Source organism: Pelmatolapia mariae, linkage group LG16_19 (genome assembly GCF_036321145.2).
Source record: "Pelmatolapia mariae isolate MD_Pm_ZW linkage group LG16_19, Pm_UMD_F_2, whole genome shotgun sequence".
Taxonomy (NCBI): Eukaryota; Metazoa; Chordata; class Actinopteri; order Cichliformes; family Cichlidae; genus Pelmatolapia; species Pelmatolapia mariae.
The window spans coordinates 34,714,494-34,736,721 of record NC_086241.1 but is presented as its reverse complement, the minus strand read 5'-3'; the positions used below and the strand labels follow the sequence as shown (position 1 = coordinate 34,736,721).

Below are 22,228 nucleotides of genomic sequence, written 5' to 3'. Positions count from 1 at the left end.
CCCCCCCCCCCCCCACACACACACCTTTTAGTAGGATTTTTAAACGCAAAATAGCAGTAATGGCAGTTTTCGTCTCTGCCTTAAGGGCATATCCAGCGTTATAGCTCTTTCAGTGTGTTTACAGGTTGAAGCTGTTCGTCCTGAATGCGACCCAAACTACATTTTGCTCCAAGATGAAGTGTCCTGTTTGGAGCTGCTCAACAAGACTTCCATCAGCCAAGGACGACAGCAAGGCGAGTACCACATTTTATCTCGTAATAAGAAAGAAAGGCTAAAAATAAATAAAAGAACTTGTATTTTATATTGTAATGAAGATTTCAGCATGACCTGCCCCAAAGATATCTGTTGTAATGTGGTTTAAAAAAAATCCAAATACGAACAAACCACTCAGCTTGAAAAAACATGTACTTTATGTTATTACTCAATACATTTGTATTTTGTAAAAGAAAGGCAAGCTATTGTGCCTTCTTAATGGTAGGCAATCTCAAGACAGTATTTTTTCTTCTGTTTATACAAACTACTTTAGCATTTTTGCAGTAACACATGTTTGTTCTTTCATAAATTTTGCTGCCAGTAAATTTACTGAATTTATTTACATTTCTTACTGGGAATTACATGGCATAACATTTGACCTCGCCCATAATAAACCTGAAAAAGGAGCAAAAATCAAAAAGTACAAATTGCAAAAGTGAAACTGAGGCTGTTCACTCCAGTAGAATCCAGCATTGGTGATATAAACTTCAGTTTCACAGCTAGTTTGACAGAATGGTTAGGATGTTCTTGTTGTCATTGTAGAGGTATTAGAGCTGAACTGAAGTCTTTTCCCTACAGTTCTTCACTAAGTACAGTCAGCTTACAAAGTAGAATTGGAGATGCTCATCATTTACATTCGAGCCAGTGGAAAGTTACATTGATGAACTAAAATTCTTCTAAACCAGTGTATTTTAGCAGTGTTTTTTTAATTAAAACTGTGCCAAACCAGTGAGTATCAGGGGAGAGCAACTTCGCTGTAGGCCGCGGAGGGCAGCAGCCTAAAAACACCCAGACCTCCATAGCCACCTCCTCCAACTTAACTGCTGGAACAATAATGAATCCACTGGCCAGCTGATAGTGTCAGGGCAGGCAGATCGAGCGCAATCGCAGACTGTGAATACACTGAACTGTTTATCACTAAACAGTTCTTTATTTACAGTCACCAGGTGCAATATATGAAAGTGGGGTGGGGGGCAGGGATTCATGGGACAGTCCAGAGAAAACAAACAGGTTCTTCTCACTTGCACCTCGATCACTGTTCCCCACGCTCCACTTCCTGCTCACTCGTTCGGCTCAGGGAAATTCCACTTCTCACTGCCCATACATGCCAAACTGCCAAGCACTCAGGCTTAGATTTCCAAGATACAGGGGTTACAGGACAGGTCCAAAGAGATGAGATGATCACAACCAGAAAAGCACGATGAAACTCAGAAAGTCACGAAGCCGAGATTTACACTGACATGTTTTACTCAATAGTCCAGCGACGAGAAGCTCAGAGCCATGGCCTTAAGAAGTGGCCAGAAAAAGGGCACCAAAGCCGGGAGCCCGCGGTGAGCTCCGCCCAGGCAGTGATGAGAGAGAGAGAGAAAGCGAAACAAAAACACATGTGGCCTCGCTGGGCTCTTTACGAGAAGGTTCCAGAGCCTGAGCTGTGCACTGTGCCTGGCTCTGTGGGCTAAGGCCCACTGGGTGTTCTACATTGAGCTCCCTTCCCAGGCCCAGCTCCAAGGAGGGCCTCAGTAATCCTATTCTGGGCAGGGTACACTGATTCATCACTTTTTCCTTTTTTTATAGGGGTAGATTGAATCGCTTGTTTTCTGGCCCCTCAACCAGGATCAAATTGCCTTGGGAGACCCTACAAGGGGGGAAAGCAAAAGCCCCCCGACAACATAGTTCCTGGGTTCACTGGGGAACACAAGCTCCACCGCGGTAAGGTGGCGATTCACAGACCAAGGCCTTATTCCTCTTAGCTAAATTTCCTTTAGCATCCATTTGAGTTCATTGGCTTGAACCATGACATTTAGTATTTTGATCATTTTTTAATCATTTTAATTTTCTTTGCAACACTGTTGCAAATAAAATAAGAGATTAATGCTGCAGAAAACTGTTGATCTTTTGATTTATTACACAGATCTGTAAAATAAACCTTTTAATTCAAGTTAATTATTTTTCACTGAGTACACTATTAGTGCTGCTGTATATTTAAGGGTGACCTGTACATTAGAGCACTGAAACATTACGACGGACACATTTAAACATTAAATAGTACTGAGTCAATGAGTCAATGGCTTTAGTTTGTCAGTAGATCAAACGTAAATTAATTTTTTTTAATTGAATTGATATTCATGATGTGCATTCTGTGTTCTATTAGCTACAAATCCAGTACTGTAAAACAGACTTAGCAGGTGACTAGAATCACATAAAAAAACATTTATATATTTTCCAAATCACCAAATGAATACATGCATATTCTTGTGACAGTGCAGTTCATTCAGTGGTTTAATAAATAAGTGAAAACTTGCATCTTAAGGAGCTTTCTCATCTTGATGTCAATGGTCAGCTTATTATCCAAGCAGGGTATTTTTCGTCACATCCGTATTGAATTCCTGCTGAAGGCTCATACAGCCTGTTGATTTTGTATAGTTCTTGGCATTCCAGGATCCCTATATGAGGCATTGATTAATAGGCCTTCTTGGAGTCAATTCAGGTGGTGTACAGGAGGAGTTGGTGTTTCGTTCCTCGCTGTTTAAGAAAATATCTTTATGGGCCCAACTCATGTATTGAGCTAATAGCAGGATGGGATCGGAGCCTTCCTGGAATCCTTGGGGATCAGGACTGCCGGGCCTTTGGTTAGCGCTTCCGGTTGCATCTCTTTCATTGGCAGGTTTTTCATTTGTGCTGCCAGATGTTCATACAGTGCAGTTAGCTTCTTTATCCAGTACTTGTGGCTCATGTCATGGTCTGGTGGTGAACAACTCTTCATCATAGGTGAGACTCTTAGATGTCTGCCACTGTGATGGTCACTGGGTCCTCCAGTGTCTTCACCCTTGGCAGTGCTGTTGTCATAACATTCCCCTCCAAATCTTTTCTACGGGTAAACTTGGTTTATAGTTAAATAATATCAGTTAAAGGCTCCTTTACTCCGTGCAAAGACTTTAGTGAAGGAAACCTCTGTGTTTAGATCTTTAAATCCAGGCTTTCTCTGTCTATTTAAAACCAAGCTTCGATTCAGCAGCAGGTTTGAAGATGAAAGAAGACTGACAGATTAGATGGTATTGCAATGCTGCATGGTGAACTGCAATGATTTTAACTGAATGTGGTAACTTGAGAAGAAACCCAGCATACTTTTTCCCCATTACTGCAGCAGGTAATAGCATGATCTGTCAGCTAACAGCATTTGCAGTACAAAAAAATCTTGTGTTGCCATGGTTTCCACTCCCAGGTTGGTTCTGGAAACGAGAGTACTGAAGAGAAATTACATTAGCTGTTCTGTTGATAGGTGGATTCATAGCATACACAAGGACATCACACATTTTTAGAGTTCCATAGGGCCAAAGGGCATCATGTAATCTCTAGTAATGAATAACAGACACATCTTTCATGTTAAATGTTTTTAACAGTAGTCCTGCTCTGTTGTGAGATATCAAAACAAATTGGCATCCCTGGCCTATTCAAAGAATAATACTGTAAACATGGCTGAAAGTTATTTTTGGCTTCTGCAATATGCATATTGAAGTATCCTTTGAGTAGGTACTGAATCCTGAGTTGCCTTTGATATGTTCAGAGTTTTTAGCATATGCATGAATGTGTAAACAAGGCAATGAGTAATAGTCTGTTTTACCATTTACCTTTTTTTTTTACTGAAACTATATTGAGCATTCACAAAACTAAATTCAACTGAATTTATAGAGAAAATGTGTGGGTTTTTTGTGGGTTTTTCTGTTTTTTTGTGGGGGCAGGTGGAGGTGGGGAGATCATATATTAATCTAGGGTGAATATGAAGTCCAGTTTCTAGTTTGTTTTCTTGCTGTGCTACTTTATGCCAGCAGATGGAAAGTACATCAGTCACGTCGTCTGTGTTGCCGATCTGTCCACATTGAATGTGACTATTCAAGTTGGTGGTGTTTTGATCCCAGTCTGCTCCAGTCCTCATGAAAAATATCCTTGGACAAGATAGTAACCCCATGTTGCTCTCCGATGCATTCCATGTGCATCCATGTATGGATGCGTGTGTGAATGTTAGATAGGAAGCACTAAGTAACAGCTTAGAAAAAGTGCTTGTGCGAATGGGTGTGATTGGGTAAATGAACAAATGGTAAATGGTAAATGGCCTGTATTTGTATAGCGCTTTACTAGTCCCTAAGGACCCCAAAGTGCTTTACACAACCAGTCATCCACCCATTCACACACACATTCACACACTGGTGATGGCAAGCTACATTGTAGCCACAGCTGCCCTGGGGCGCACTGACAGAGGCGAACAAGTTGTGTATAACCGCTTTGAGCGCTCAGAGTAGAAAAGCGCTATATAAGAACCAGTCCATTTACTATGTTTCAGATAAAAGTGTCATGTAGTGGAACAAGATCAAATATACAGTCAGGTCCATAAATATTGGGACATCGACACAATTCTAACATTTTTGGCTCTATACAACACCACAATGGATTCCAAATGAAACGAACAAGATGTGCTTTAACTGCAGACTGTCAGCTTTTATTTGAGGGTATTTACATCCAAATCAGGTGAACAGTAAAGGAATTATGACAGTTTGTATATGTGCCTCACACTTCTTAAGGGACCAAAAGTAATGGGACAATTGGCTTCTCAGCTGTTCCATGGCCAGGTGTGTGTTATTCTTTCATTACCCCAATTACAATGAACAAATAAAAGGTCCAGAGTTCATTTCAAGTGTGCTGTTTGCTTTTTGAACCTGTTGCTGTCAACTGCCAGGATGAGATCCAAAGAGCTGTCACTATCAGTGAAGCAAGCCATCATTAGGCTGAAAAAACAAAACAAACCCATCAGAGAGATTGCAAAAACATCAGGCGTGGCCAGAACAACTGTTTAGAACATTCCCAAAAAGAAGGAACGCACTGGTGAGCTCAGCAACACTAAAAGACTAGGAAGACCATGGAACACAACTGTGGTGGATGACCAAAGAATCCTTTCCGTGGTGAAGAAAACACCCTTCACAACAGTTGGCCAGATCAAGAACACTCTCCAGGAGGTAGTTGTATGTGCGTCAGAGTCAACAATCAAGAGAAGACTCCACCAGTGTGAATACAGAGCCACAAGATGTAAACCTTTGGTGAGCCCCAAAAACAGGCAGGCCAGATTAGAGTTTGCCAAACAACATCTGAAAAAGCCGTCGCAGTTCTGGAACAACATCCTATGGACAGATGAGACCAACATCAACCTGTACTAGAGTGATGGAAAGAGAAGAGTATGGAGAAGGAAAGGAACTCTCATGATCCTAAGCATACCACCTCATCAGTGAAGCATTGTGGTGGAAGTGTCATGGCGTGGGCATGTATGGCTGCCAGTGGAACTGGTTCTCTTGTATTTATTGATGATGTGACTGCTGACAAAAGCAGCACGATGAATTCTGAAGTGTTTCGGGCAATATTATCTGCTCATATTCAGACAAATGCTTCAAAACTCATTGGACGGCGCTTCACAGTGCAGATGGACAACGACCCAAAGCATAATGCAAAAGCAACCAAAGAGTTTTTGAAGGGAAAGAAGTGGACTGTTTTGCAATGGCCAAGTCAATAACCTGACCTGAATCCGATTGAGCATGCATTTCACTTGCTGAAGACAAAACTGAAGGGAAAATGCCCCAAGAACAAGCAGGAACTGAAGACTGTTCCAGTAGAGGCCTGGCAGAGCATCACCAGGGATGAAACCCGGCGTCTGGTGATGTCTATGTGTTCCAGACTTCAGGCTGTGATTGACTGTAAAGGATTTGCAACCAAGTATTAAAAAATGAATGTTTGATTTATGGTTCTTATTCTGTCCCATTACTTTTGGTCCCTCAAGAAGTGGGAGGCACATTTGCAAACTGTTGTAATTCCTACACCGTTCACCTGATTTGGATGTAAATACCCTCAAATAAAAGCTGACACTTTGCAGTTAAAGCATGTCTTGTTCGTTTCATTTGGAATCCATTGTGGTGTTGTATAGAGCCAAAAATGTTAGAATTGTGTCGATGTCCCAATATTTATGGACCTGACTGTATGTGACATTTCTAAAGGGGGAAAAATCCCATGAACCTTAAAGTCCACCTGAAAAGCTTACACAAAAAGCCTAACCTGGCTTACCTTGAGAAGATAAGTGAGCATGCCCTACCCTCATTCCCAGAAACAGAAGCTAACCCCAGGCAAGGAAGCATGATACATCCCAACACAACCTCACAAAAACCATTTTGTAGTACTTTCAACAGCGATCTGATACTGGTTAGTCACATCCCAAGTGAGAGGAATCATTGGTGAATATGTTTATTGAGACGGGGATATCCACACAACTATGTTAGCACTTCGCTTGACGTAAATTTGAAAACACCCACTAGGCTCACCATGGCCAAGATGAAATGTGGATGGAATCTGAGTTGGAAAAGTCAGACACAGAGTGTGAGGAAAGTGGAGCTCACTGTGAGTGTCGTGATAGGAGCAAATACATTGTTGTTGTTTTTTCTTTTTACTTATATAAACTGATTTACAGTTCAACAGCATTTGCTGTGAACTGTAAATCAGTGAAAGTTTCCTATTGGCTTTTCTGGTGGATATGAATATATAGAGAAGAAATCTACTTCTTCTCATTCACTGCAACTATGTTACAGAAAAGTGTAGAAAAGAGCAGAGAAGCTCAAACCTCATTCTCCCTAGGCCCCTTATCAAACGCATCCCCCGGAGCACTGAGATATATCAGGCCATCAAAGAGATACAATATCTCCATTGTACCATAGGTTTACCCTGGGGCCTCCTCCCAGAAGGACACGTTTGGAATGACTCACACAGGAGGTTTCCAGGAGCCAACCTAGTTGGATGGCTGAACTACCGCAACTGTCTCCTTGCGATGTGGAGGAGCAGTGGCTCTACTCTGAGCCTGTCTTGAATGAACCACATTGAACTATTCACTCTTCTTTCTGTTCTCTAGAGGAAAGCCCAGCAAAAACTTTGAGGAAAATTAATCTCCCTGACTTGTTTTTCGGTCACTATCCAATCCATCTGTCAGGATCCCTCTGCCCTCACTCATGAACAAATGAGATACCTAAACTCCTCCACTTGGAGAAGAAACTCTTCTCTTACACGAAGTGGCTACTCCAGCCTTTTCTGGCTGACTGCTATGGACTCAGACCTAATTCTCATTCCCGTTCTCTCACAATAGACTGCAAATCGATGAAACCAATAGGACCACATCATCTACAAAAAAGGACAGATGAGATGATGAGGCCACCAACGCGTAAGCCTTCAGTCACTCGGCTTCACCTAGAAATTCACTGAAAAAGGGCACCTCACCAGAAATGAATCCCTCTTGTTGTTGGCATTGCAGACAAGCTCTTGTCACAGTTGTACACGGAGTGAATAGCTTGTAACAGGCCCCATAGTCCTTAAGCACCACCTACAGGATACCCCAAGGGATGCTGTTGAATGCCACCTCCAAGTTTACAAAACTCATGTAGACTGGATGGCCAAACTCCCATAAACACTTGAAAACGTGTGAGTTCAATAAAGAGTTGGTCCAGCATGAAAACCAGATGTTCTTCCTGGATTTGAAGTTCGACTAATGGACAAACTTTCTTTTCCTTTACCCTAGCACAAACATTCCCAGGGAGGCTGAGGAGAGCTGTCTCCCTCTAGTTGGAGCACACCCTTTCAGTCCCCCTTCTTAAATATAGAAACTATCACTCAAGTCTCTCATTCCACAGGCACCACCCCAGATCGCCATGCAACATTGCAGAGGTGTGTCAACAAGACAGTTCTACCACAGCCAGAGTGTTAAGGAACTCAGGGAAAATCTCATCCGGGGTCCCAGCCATCAAACTACCTCAGTGACCTTGACCCCAGTGATGTTTGAGTTCTTCTACAGAAAATGTGTCAGTGGGATTAAGGAGGTCATCAAAGTATTCCCTCCACCATCCAACTAGTTGAAGTCAGCAGCACTCCACCTGCACCAGAATTGCCTCAAGCCAAAAGTCTGTTTCCATGGCCTCACCAAACTCCTCCCACACCCACGTTGTGCTTCAGCAATCACCTGAGCTGTGAACAAAGTGAAATTTGATTTTCTTTGAAAATGACTTCTTTCTCGTTTTTTTGACAGAATGCAGGGGATGGTGGGACCATGTTAACTGTTGGCCCCATGCTGCAGTTGGAGATGTTGTGTCTCAGCCATGTCCAGGTTTTCTACACACCACTGGTTAGTAGTAGGGCCATACAGTATTGCACATTTTTAAACTCATAGCTTGGCTATGTTAGTCACATGATCTGATATCCACGTGTTGCTGTAGTTTCTACATCATAATAATAATGTAAGTCTAGAATCAGTATCACAATTTACCAGTGATGCTGTCTGAGCATTCAGTTAGCATTAACCAAGAAATAAGCTAATGTTATTAAAAACAAACATGAACAAACTAACATAAGTTTAATATAACAGCACAACTAATTTCACAATATATTTATTATATGTATAATAAATATATTAATATATTGTATAAATTAATAAAGAAAACACTTGAAATGCTTACTATTTGTACCAGAATAGTTTTCTATAAACAAGTACATTTTTCCCCCACATTGCACAGTAATGGCATCACAAAGACATGATTGGTCAGTTGCAATATTGATCCTGGACCAACACTCCTGACAACAAAGAAACAACAACACAGGGATGTTAGATACTTTAGGTCTTACCTTGATGTCCGTGGTGAGCTGGAGTAAACCTCTTGATAGCAGTTTTTGGATGGATTGTGGTATAATTTGTTTCACACACTCATTGTCTCCAGGGGGGTTGAGCTAGATTAACCTTTATCCTATATATTACAACCCCCCCCCCCCCCCCCCCCCCCTAAATTTCTGCTATTGTTTTTTATGTGTTAACAATAAAATGTATTGTATATCTGTGTTCCATTTCTGTAGGGCAAGTTTTCAGGAACTGCACAGAGCTTGGCTGGACTGATCCCTACCCTCCACATGATATAGCATGCGAGTATGGCTTTAATGAAAGCCTTCCTCTAGAAGTAAGCCTCTTCCTTCTTCCTTTCATGCTGTAGTTTTCAGTCACCCATTGAACTAACTGAATTCAGATGTTCCAATCACTTCCATGACCACAGGTGTATAAAATCAAGCACATAAGCATGCAGATGACTTCTACAAACATTTGTGAAAGAAATTCAGAATTTCCTTGCTAAGTAGCTATTTAGTGCTGCTTTCCGAGGTATTCTAACAAAGTGACTAGGAATGACAGCAGTTCAGCCATTAAGTGGTAGAAACGAAAAATCACAGAGCGGATGCTGAGGCACGTAGTGAGCAAAGTTGGCCAACTTTCTGTGGTACTAGTCTGACTGCACTGTGCCAAGTGCAAAGTTTGCTTTAGGGGGATTTTGATGGGGTGGGGGTGGGTTCTTGGCCTTTTAGTTCCAGAGAAAATAATTCCTAATGCATAGGGCTGTGTGATATGACCAAAATCTCATATGTGGATACAAGTCATTTCTTATCTCAATAACAAATATAATATATATCACCACATGGAAAGCACTGTTTCTTTTTCACATGGGGCTTATATGGTGCTATTGTCATGGTTCTGAGTCTGGGGACCCAGTGTTTGTGTTTCTGGTTTATGAATATTCTTCGATTTAGTGTTTTTCATGGTGTAGTCGTTTGTATTTCTAGTTAGTTATTCTCTGGTTATATTTTGAAGTTTCTAGTCTTTAGTAAGGAAATACAGAAAACAGACACAGGAGATAAACATGAAGACAAGGGAGACTAGACTAGAATACAGGGGGGTGGGGGCGGTAACAAAACCTGTCAGAAGAATATATATGATACCTATTTGGGGGGGGGGGGGGGGGGGGGGGGGGGTGTGGGGTGGGGGGTGAGGGGTCAGGGGGTCAGGGGAGGGGGGTTTTGCCTGGGGGCATTGCCCCCCACACCCCCTTTGCCGAGCTTAAAAACTGACATCTTGTGCACGTACGAGCACGCGCGCATGCACTCTCATGTACGCGCTTTCACTCTTCCGAAAAGGGACACTTCCTGTGGTCCCACTGCGCATGCTCTGTCTCCTCCTAGCAGGGTGTTTTTTTTAATTAAAGGTTCATCAACCGCTGTAGGCATTTCGGGCTTTTCACGGTAAATTTACACAAACAGGAATGACTTTGTCTTTTATTCTATAGAAAGACTTTTGTTGTCAGAAAATCAAGCTGAAACGTCAGTGTGTTTTATAAGCAGATTTTCTACAGTTAGTAGCTAGTTAGTTGGCTGTTTCAGACTTTAAGACGCTGTTTATCTCAAGAAATGGTGAATAAGGATGTGGAGAGAGACCAAACTTTTATCCCTTTCATTAAATAACTGCATCCCCCCCCAAAAAAACCTTTCACCTAAGAACAGCGCCGTTAGTTCGCATTCATTTTCAGTTAAAATTTAAAATAATTAAAACAAAAATAGGCGAGGGCTTTCCCAGACATTCTTTAAAACACAGATGTGCAACGCATTATTTAATTAGTGTTTATCAGCCGATGCGTTTTAGTTTTCAGTGTGAATATATACAAACAGGAGTTACTTTTGCAATAGTGTTTTACACACTCTAACCGAAATGGTAGATTTTGTGTGTTTTTTAACAACTGCACTTTGGGGAGGGGGATAGTTAAGGCGAATTTGAGGTCTGTGCTTTGGGGTGGGGGAAGAGGCATAAAGGTTTATAAAAGCCAGCAAACTCTATCCTTGAGCCTGACACCCGCACGTTAGTTTGTGTATTCGACCGTAAATTTTTAGAGAAAATACGCATTGAATTTTGATGCAATTTTTAAAACATAGATGTGCAATACATTATTTTAATGTCGTTTATCAAACGCTGTGTGCGTTTTGGTTTTCACTGTGAATAATTTACTTTTGTAAATGCAGGATCACATTTTTTTAATGGTGCTTTTGAGACACTGATCTGAAAGATAAATGCTTTGCTGGATTTGTTTTTTAACTTGGTGAAACATAGTGCGAAACTCGTAATTTAGTATTTTTACAGGTTTTAACTGCGTTGTCTTTCTGGAAAATGTTGGTAAACTTGTGACATGAGAGCATGCACCGTACTCTTCAGACCTGTCAGCTTTGCTCGTTTCATAGATCCTCTGTTGATAAAACTGATAAAACTCTAGATGTAACATTTTAAGGCTACATATTATTTATCTCGCACTAAGTCTGCTTGGCATATGCTATGTATAAAGGCTCTTTCCAAAAAAGTGTAGAGGCGACTTTAGCGTGATTAATTTATTACAATGTCAGTTTTCCCTCCTTTGTCTAGCTGGTGCAAGTTTTTTGTTTATTTGTGAAACTGAGCGCGGTTGTGGACAATTCCGACTGTGCTGTTTGATTTGTGTTTCGTGCTGGATCACTTTCTTTAATTGTTACTTCTCTGCGAGCAGTGAAGAACCAAACTAGTACTTCAAAGTTTAGAATCAGTTTTGCCCCAGTGGCCAGTGCGAAGTTGTGCTGCAGATCCCAGTATGAAAGCTGAGGGTCCAGCCAGCCGGCAGAAAGGCCAGTTGATGCCTCGATGGGCATTGGAACCGGTTTTGCCCGCACAGAGCGTTTCTGACATGCTGGCGTTGCTTATGCATAAGAGAAAAGCAACAATACAGCGTGTTCTCTGCTCCAGGACATCCTTTCACACGGTATGTATGTCTGTCTGTCAGCGCTAATTATTCAAACCCTGTTTAAAAGGCGACTCATTTGTTGTCCAAAAACATTTCCTCTAAATTTGCAAAGTTACTGATTTAAAAATATATATTTTCGATTTTAGCTGGATGTCACACTCTAGACTCTTGAGCATATATAGCAAAATTCACAGCGGTATAACCATGTTAAATAAAAGATGCCCAAGTGTCCACCAATGCACTCTAATGCATGCCATTAATTACCTCTATAGCTGAAAAGAGTCTGTATCCATAATTTGTGGATCTGCTGATTTGTTTTTAATGTGGCACTTTTTTTTCCACGAAATGCAGATGATGAAATCGTCTTTATTTGAGAAAGTGTCCCTAAGCTATTGTTGTTCATACTTACTGAGTTCCCTAACCACTTCTTTGCTATGTCAGCAAACTTTCTGAACAGGAAAGGTATCGTAGATTTAAAGACACATCTTCATTGAAGCAAAGGCAAAAAATTGGAATGAATTTTATGTTCATATTAAAGAGTGAAAATCCAAAATCTGCTGCAATCTTTTGTATTAATGATCTCTCTCTCTCTCCCTGTGTGTGTGTGTGTGTGTGTGTGTGTGTGTGTACAGGAGAAAGGTGATGCCAGGAGCTTTTTTAATGCATTTCGAATCAACTTTTTTTTTTTTTGTTTTACAAGAAGTGTATTTCATACATTGGAACAAATGTAATCTTTTCTATACTTTATAACTATGAAACTCTAAAGATTTTAAGTTCATGCACATTGTGAAACAAGAATCTAAATCTTTCTGTCACAATGATTTCTATAAACGCATGATGTTTATGGGGATAATGTGAAAAATCTTTTGTGGGCTCTAATAATGATCAGTGGTGATTGAAGAGGAAGCTTGAACCCTGGCTCTGGACATTTTCATGACAAGTGACAGTGCAGACATTTGTTAATCAGAGAACATGTTTTATCATCATAACGACTGTGAATTTAAGCGTCGTTAAAGTGTCACTTCAGCAATGCTGCCAGGAGAAAGAAGTGTTGACTGATGTTTTTTTAATAGAAGACTTAAAACACTAAACTCTAATTTCTGGGGTTTATTTTAAGTTTACAGAATATAACGTCTGGTATGACAATGAGTTTTACTCCTCACTGTCTGTGTTATGTGTATCCATTTATCATGTATGCTACTTTGCTCTGTGGACTAAAATGTTTCATTGTATTCATGAAATAAACCAGAATTTCAATGTCCGAATCTTTTTACTGTTTTTCTGCTTTTGTTCACTCGAAGTTTGACGAAACCCACAGCTCACTAACAATGTGGAGCAGTCTCAGTGTATTTAGCTGCTTTTTCCCTAAACACAATCAGTTGACTGGGAGAAATGCCTGTAGTCCTCACTTTGGTCATTGTGAATGTTGAAGGAGATTTGTTTCATAGACACCTTATGCTAGTGTTTCCTACACTTAATCCAACACTACTATGTTCTATTTAAACCCAGATTCCTTTTATAGTTTGCAGTGAAATTTGTTAAACCGTTGCTTAATGGGACAGCAGTACAAGTCACTCTTTCCTAACACATTGTAGATAAGTTTATCGCTGGACAACACAGCTAGCAGTCTCACACACTCTTTAGGTTTTTGAAGTTTTGTGTGTAATGGTTTAGTCTATCACACCTTACCCTTTTCTCCCAGTATCACAACAGTATGACTCCCAAAGTACAGAGCAGTAAACAAGCAAGGACTCTGAAGTCAGAACAGAAAGATACAGTTGGAAGATGAATGATTGTGTTTTTATGATGCGTAGTAAACTACCCCGTCTTCTTTTTCTCTGTGTTGTTGTTCTTGTGTGTGTGTATGCTTTTAAAAGTCAAAGTATACATTAGCCACACTTACAAAAAACATTTTGAATTTCATTTAGAACTGAGATTCTACGTTGTAAGCAGAAATCTTATGCTCAGCCAGAAGCGTGTTTCCCCACTTTCACAATGCTGAGGTGTCAAATCCACAACCCCCAACAGATGGTTTGTCACACACTGGGTTCAAACACTCAAAAAGCAACACAACAGCAGGTTCATGAAGGACAAGCCCCCCTTTATTTGCACAGCCTCACACACTATAGATTTTTAAAGTTGTGGTGTACAATGGTATAGCCACAGATGTGACTTCTACTTTTGATAAAGATCTCTCCACATGCATATTTCTTAAGAAATCAAGCGTCTTTATTAAGCTCTTATTTATACATGTCTACACAATAATAGACACCGTGTGCTCTGTGACATTGTAGTCTTCTACTTCTGCGTCCATTGGTTTGCATTTTCAACTCCCAACCTTTCAGGTTGTTATGAACGGCTTATATTTCTAACATTTTGTGATGTAAAAGTGAATCATGCAGCTTTTTTATTTTCTGTCTGATGGAAGGACTTAAGACACGAGTTATTTAAACAATTCTAAATGACAGTGTGACGGCCATAGTACTTTATGCGGGTGAAATATGTTAAGGATAATGTTTCTCAATGTAACATGGCAAAGAACTTTTGGTTAGGATACAACATTTTGTAAACAGTTACCTCAGAAGCTGTACTGTCAGATCTATGCATGTAAGGTTAAACTTTCCACAGTACTTCCACTTAAGTAAGTAACCAAACACATAAAGTCACCCTCACCAATAATCAACTGTTCCTTGAAAAAGGTAGCACAAACAGACAACTGACTCAGCAATGATAAGTAGAGCTACCCGAGGCCGAGACTCAAGCAGAAGAAAATTAAAAGTTGTTTTGTGTTTTTATGGCTCGAAAGATTGAAGAAAAATATGTTTAATAATTCAACAAGACCCTGCACCTTCAACACATGTGCATTCAAATTTTGGAACAGGCTCAACATTGCTGTTGTTCAATAGTTTTTATCCACTTTCAAAAGTCATTTTATGGTTTTAATATTTCCAGCTGATAAGGAGACTTACAGCATTTCAAATGCCCGTCCAAATGCTTTAAACATCCGCATTGTCTGTAACAACAGCATCAAACTGCAGAGCATTGTTTTTACTCAAATTCAGCATTTTCTGATGAAAATTTAGCTGCTTTTTTTTTCACTGTAACACCCTCTCAGTGCCATTTTTTAGGATGATATTCTTGGAGATTCATTTTTTATATATATACACTTATGCTTTGGGAGTGAGGGTATCTAATACGCACGTTGTCACTGTGTTTTGTACTACCAACTGTGAGGGCTCTGCTTTTACTTTGAGCAGTCTGGTTTTATTTTGTCTCGTGAGTGTGTGTGTTTTTCAAAGGAGATCTTCATCAGTTTCATTTTGTTACCACAAACTTTGTGTAAAGTTCACAACAGAGGTAAAGAGATTTAAACACACCAGTTTAAGGAGGCATGCAGGGTTTTGGACCAGTTGCACAGGAGAGGTGAAGAAGAGAGTGTCAGCGGAGATGTGCAACAGAAGCAGAGGGAACATTTTACAAGATGATAAATGGCAGATTTAGATGATTACGAATTATGTTGACAAGATTAAAAGACACGTCCGTCAGAGTTCAGCAACATTTCAGTTTGATTAAATTAAAGTTGTTTTTTTTTGTTTTTTTTAACTACACAGGGTTTATTTTCTCCTTTGATAGTAATCATATTGAACATGTCAGTGATGGAAACAAGAATATAAAGAAAAATGCTAAACGCGTGTCTAATTAAACTGTTCCTGTGAACCATAAATCATCCTTTAGTATGTTCGGTGTTACAAACTTGAAAAAGCACAGAAAAGATCATCGGACATTAATCTAATCAGTTTTCAGCCTTCATTCATATTGAAATGTTGAAATCTTTCCTGCTAGACCAAAGTGTAGCGTTTGATACCGTTGGCCATTACATTTTATTACATCTATTATTAAATGGAGAGTCCTCTTCACACACTGAAGTCAATTATGAAGCTCCACGGCTTCTGTGCAAAGACTAGTTCTGTTTACATTATACTTGCTTTAGAAGGCATAGCATACATTTTTACTGCTATGTAGATGATACCCGCTTTTATTGGTTAAACTGCTGGTATGTCTTAGATACATAATGAGCTTTAATTTTCTGCTTCTAAATTCAGATAAAACTGAGGTTATTGTAATATGGCATAAAAATCTTAGAAACACTGTGGCTAACAAGATCCTTTCTCTGGGTGGGATCGTCTGTTGTAGGGATTAGACACATTATAAGTAAAATTGAGGCACACAATCCCGTCGCACAACATCAACATTTATTTATATACAAAAATAAAAATGCTTTTTTTACATAAAAGAATTGTAACTTTACAATTCATCACCGATTACGTGGGTACATAGTCCTCATCCTTAACCCATAGTGGTTCGGGTAATTCCTCAGCGCCATATCAGGATACATGGTTGTTTTTTTTTTGTTTTTTTTTTAAAAGCGCTAAAATGTATGATACATGTTTAAAAATGTGCTAAAATGTATGATACATGTTTGAAAATGTGCTAAAATGTATGATACATGCTTGAAAAAGCGTACATGCTTTTAAAAGATGTGGCAAAATGCAGATTGCGTTTAAAAAAAAAAATCAGTCTTTCAGAGAAAGCATTAGCGGCCTCCTTTGTAACATTCTGTGACCATCCACAGCTGTCCGATTTTCACCACATCCTCCCCCACTAGATTGTCGTAGGCCTCGGTAATGGCGTCAAAGACTTTCCTCACTGATTTGAGCTCATGCAAGAGAGTCTCCGCCACTGTGCCGACTTTGACGTCGTCCGTTTTGATGTTCCGGGCAATCAGCAGGCGTTGAATGGAAGGAATGAAACGAGGAGTGAGTAGCCTTTTTCTGATGCTGTAATAATTTTCAGCGTAAAAGTCATCCTCCAAGACTTGCACACACTCGTGCTGTTTCTGGCTGGGTTGATCGAACTTACAGCCGTTGCATTCTTCGGTGCGGTACTTGTTGATTACTAGGTTGACTAGATGATACACCGCGGTTTTCACGGTATCTATGAATAAAGAAGATGCCCAACTGTCAAGCTCGTCGGCTTGCTGCAGTTTCTCCAAGGGGCGATAGTAACCGGGCGTGTCGGGTACTATTGTGCCCTCAACCGAGGAACTGGCCAAGGAACTGTCCTCCTCAGCGCGACGCAGGGGTGCAGAGTCCATCTTTCTTTCTGTTTTTGAGCTAGGTTTTTGAAAGAATGAGAAAGCGGTCTTCTTTTTAGAGTAAAATAAGGCGGGCGTGGTCTGGAAGTGGGATGTTCTTAGAGGGGCAGGTAGGAGTGGCAGCGATTTTTAAAACCGGAGAGCTGGCCGTCAACTTTGGAAAAGAACGGTAATGTCCTTTCTTATCTGTTGGGGTTTAAATTCTCCATGAAAATGACATCTTGCAGCCCTTTTGCTCAATCAACCATCAATGTGGCAGAACTTGGTACATACTTGGTACTTGGTACTATCAGGGACGCTGTGCAATCTTTACTCTCTGAAGATCCATCCACAAACCCTACATTTGAAGATTGGAGTGAAGACGCACCGTATTCACCAGTGTCAGAGTGGAACGCACCCCCTTCACCGCTACAAGTGTGGACTATGGACACCGACGACGAGGAAGATTTTTTGTATTTCGGCGACTCTCCCAACATTGATGAGATAGACTGGGCATGGCCGCCCTTCCAAGGCCCTGAGGAATTACCCGAACCACTATGGGTTAAGGATGAGGACTATGTACCCACGTAATCGGTGATGAATTGTAAAGTTACAATTCTTTTATGTAAAAAAAGCATTTTTATTTTTGTATATAAATAAATGTTGATGTTGTGCGACGGGATTGTGTGCCTCAATTTTACTTATGTGTCTAATCCCTACAACAGACGATCCCACCCAGAGAAAGGATCTTGTTAGCCACAGTGTTTCTAAGATTTTTATGCCATATTACAATAACCTCAGTTTTATCTGAATTTAGAAGCAGAAAATTAAAGCTCATTATGTATCTAAGACATACCAGCAGTTTAACCAATAAAAGCGGGTATCATCTACATAGCAGTAAAAATGTATGCTATGCCTTCTAAAGCAAGTATAATGTAAACAGAACTAGTCTTTGCACAGAAGCCGTGGAGCTTCATAATTGACTTCAGTGTGTGAAGAGGACTCTCCATTTAATAATAGATGTAATAAAATGTAATGGCCAACGGTATCAAACGCTACACTTTGGTCTAGCAGGAAAGATTTCAACATTTCAATATGAATGAAGGCTGAAAACTGATTAGATTAATGTCCGATGATCTTTTCTGTGCTTTTTCAAGTTTGTAACACCGAACATACTAAAGGATGATTTATGGTTCACAGGAACAGTTTAATTAGACACGCGTTTAGCATTTTTCTTTATATTCTTGTTTCCATCACTGACATGTTCAATATGATTACTATCAAAGGAGAAAATAAACCCTGTGTAGTTAAAAAAAACAAAAAAAAACAACTTTAATTTAATCAAACTGAAATGTTGCTGAACTCTGACGGACGTGTCTTTTAATCTTGTCAACATAATTCGTAATCATCTAAATCTGCCATTTATCATCTTGTAAAATGTTCCCTCTGCTTCTGTTGCACATCTCCGCTGACACTCTCTTCTTCACCTCTCCTGTGCAACTGGTCCAAAACCCTGCATGCCTCCTTAAACTGGTGTGTTTAAATCTCTTTACCTCTGTTGTGAACTTTACACAAAGTTTGTGGTAACAAAATGAAACTGATGAAGATCTCCTTTGAAAAACACACACACTCACGAGACAAAATAAAACCAGACTGCTCAAAGTAAAAGCAGAGCCCTCACAGTTGGTAGTACAAAACACAGTGACAACGTGCGTATTAGATACCCTCACTCCCAAAGCATAAGTGTATATATATAAAAAATGAATCTCCAAGAATATCATCCTAAAAAATGGCACTGAGAGGGTGTTACAGTGAAAAAAAAAGCAGCTAAATTTTCATCAGAAAATGCTGAATTTGAGTAAAAACAATGCTCTGCAGTTTGATGCTGTTGTTACAGACAATGCGGATGTTTAAAGCATTTGGACGGGCATTTGAAATGCTGTAAGTCTCCTTATCAGCTGGAAATATTAAAACCATAAAATGACTTTTGAAAGTGGATAAAAACTATTGAACAACAGCAATGTTGAGCCTGTTCCAAAATTTGAATGCACATGTGTTGAAGGTGCAGGGTCTTGTTGAATTATTAAACATATTTTTCTTCAATCTTTCGAGCCATAAAAACACAAAACAACTTTTAATTTTCTTCTGCTTGAGTCTCGGCCTCGGGTAGCTCTACTTATCATTGCTGAGTCAGTTGTCTGTTTGTGCTACCTTTTTCAAGGAACAGTTGATTATTGGTGAGGGTGACTTTATGTGTTTGGTTACTTACTTAAGTGGAAGTACTGTGGAAAGTTTAACCTTACATGCATAGATCTGACAGTACAGCTTCTGAGGTAACTGTTTACAAAATGTTGTATCCTAACCAAAAGTTCTTTGCCATGTTACATTGAGAAACATTATCCTTAACATATTTCACCCGCATAAAGTACTATGGCCGTCACACTGTCATTTAGAATTGTTTAAATAACTCGTGTCTTAAGTCCTTCCATCAGACAGAAAATAAAAAAGCTGCATGATTCACTTTTACATCACAAAATGTTAGAAATATAAGCCGTTCATAACAACCTGAAAGGTTGGGAGTTGAAAATGCAAACCAATGGACGCAGAAGTAGAAGACTACAATGTCACAGAGCACACGGTGTCTATTATTGTGTAGACATGTATAAATAAGAGCTTAATAAAGACGCTTGATTTCTTAAGAAATATGCATGTGGAGAGATCTTTATCAAAAGTAGAAGTCACATCTGTGGCTATACCATTGTACACCACAACTTTAAAAATCTATAGTGTGTGAGGCTGTGCAAATAAAGGGGGGCTTGTCCTTCATGAACCTGCTGTTGTGTTGCTTTTTGAGTGTTTGAACCCAGTGTGTGACAAACCATCTGTTGGGGGTTGTGGATTTGACACCTCAGCATTGTGAAAGTGGGGGAAACACGCTTCTGGCTGAGCATAAGATTTCTGCTTACAACGTAGAATCTCAGTTCTAAATGAAATTCAAAATGTTTTTTGTAAGTGTGGCTAATGTATACTTTGACTTTTAAAAGCATACACACACACAAGAACAACAACACAGAGAAAAAGAAGACGGGGTAGTTTACTACGCATCATAAAAACACAATCATTCATCTTCCAACTGTATCTTTCTGTTCTGACTTCAGAGTCCTTGCTTGTTTACTGCTCTGTACTTTGGGAGTCATACTGTTGTGATACTGGGAGAAAAGGGTAAGGTGTGATAGACTAAACCATTACACACAAAACTTCAAAAACCTAAAGAGTGTGTGAGACTGCTAGCTGTGTTGTCCAGCGATAAACTTATCTACAATGTGTTAGGAAAGAGTGACTTGTACTGCTGTCCCATTAAGCAACGGTTTAACAAATTTCACTGCAAACTATAAAAGGAATCTGGGTTTAAATAGAACATAGTAGTGTTGGATTAAGTGTAGGAAACACTAGCATAAGGTGTCTATGAAACAAATCTCCTTCAACATTCACAATGACCAAAGTGAGGACTACAGGCATTTCTCCCAGTCAACTGATTGTGTTTAGGGAAAAAGCAGCTAAATACACTGAGACTGCTCCACATTGTTAGTGAGCTGTGGGTTTCGTCAAACTTCGAGTGAACAAAAGCAGAAAAACAGTAAAAAGATTCGGACATTGAAATTCTGGTTTATTTCATGAATACAATGAAACATTTTAGTCCACAGAGCAAAGTAGCATACATGATAAATGGATACACATAACACAGACAGTGAGGAGTAAAACTCATTGTCATACCAGACGTTATATTCTGTAAACTTAAAATAAACCCCAGAAATTAGAGTTTAGTGTTTTAAGTCTTCTATTAAAAAAACATCAGTCAACACTTCTTTCTCCTGGCAGCATTGCTGAAGTGACACTTTAACGACGCTTAAATTCACAGTCGTTATGATGATAAAACATGTTCTCTGATTAACAAATGTCTGCACTGTCACTTGTCATGAAAATGTCCAGAGCCAGGGTTCAAGCTTCCTCTTCAATCACCACTGATCATTATTAGAGCCCACAAAAGATTTTTCACATTATCCCCATAAACATCATGCGTTTATAGAAATCATTGTGACAGAAAGATTTAGATTCTTGTTTCACAATGTGCATGAACTTAAAATCTTTAGAGTTTCATAGTTATAAAGTATAGAAAAGATTACATTTGTTCCAATGTATGAAATACACTTCTTGTAAAACAAAAAAAAAAAAAGTTGATTCGAAATGCATTAAAAAAGCTCCTGGCATCACCTTTCTCCTGTACACACACACACACACACACACACACACACACAGGGAGAGAGAGAGAGATCATTAATACAAAAGATTGCAGCAGATTTTGGATTTTCACTCTTTAATATGAACATAAAATTCATTCCAATTTTTTGCCTTTGCTTCAATGAAGATGTGTCTTTAAATCTACGATACCTTTCCTGTTCAGAAAGTTTGCTGACATAGCAAAGAAGTGGTTAGGGAACTCAGTAAGTATGAACAACAATAGCTTAGGGACACTTTCTCAAATAAAGACGATTTCATCATCTGCATTTCGTGGAAAAAAAAGTGCCACATTAAAAACAAATCAGCAGATCCACAAATTATGGATACAGACTCTTTTCAGCTATAGAGGTAATTAATGGCATGCATTAGAGTGCATTGGTGGACACTTGGGCATCTTTTATTTAACATGGTTATACCGCTGTGAATTTTGCTATATATGCTCAAGAGTCTAGAGTGTGACATCCAGCTAAAATCGAAAATATATATTTTTAAATCAGTAACTTTGCAAATTTAGAGGAAATGTTTTTGGACAACAAATGAGTCGCCTTTTAAACAGGGTTTGAATAATTAGCGCTGACAGACAGACATACATACCGTGTGAAAGGATGTCCTGGAGCAGAGAACACGCTGTATTGTTGCTTTTCTCTTATGCATAAGCAACGCCAGCATGTCAGAAACGCTCTGTGCGGGCAAAACCGGTTCCAATGCCCATCGAGGCATCAACTGGCCTTTCTGCCGGCTGGCTGGACCCTCAGCTTTCATACTGGGATCTGCAGCACAACTTCGCACTGGCCACTGGGGCAAAACTGATTCTAAACTTTGAAGTACTAGTTTGGTTCTTCACTGCTCGCAGAGAAGTAACAATTAAAGAAAGTGATCCAGCACGAAACACAAATCA

The 22,228-nt window shown here is 39.6% G+C and overlaps 1 protein-coding gene across 1 annotated transcript in view; it reads left to right on the top strand.

Moving 5' to 3' along the window:
• Positions 1–22,228, top strand: part of sctr (secretin receptor) — a 38,632-nt gene that overhangs the window by 75 nt on the left and 16,329 nt on the right. Inside the window, exons 2-4 of the mRNA XM_063497645.1 lie at positions 86–231; positions 8,349–8,449; positions 9,172–9,272. Of these exons, the coding sequence (XP_063353715.1) occupies positions 86–231; positions 8,349–8,449; positions 9,172–9,272 (348 nt within the window). The remainder of the gene's footprint in view (positions 1–85; positions 232–8,348; positions 8,450–9,171; positions 9,273–22,228) is intronic.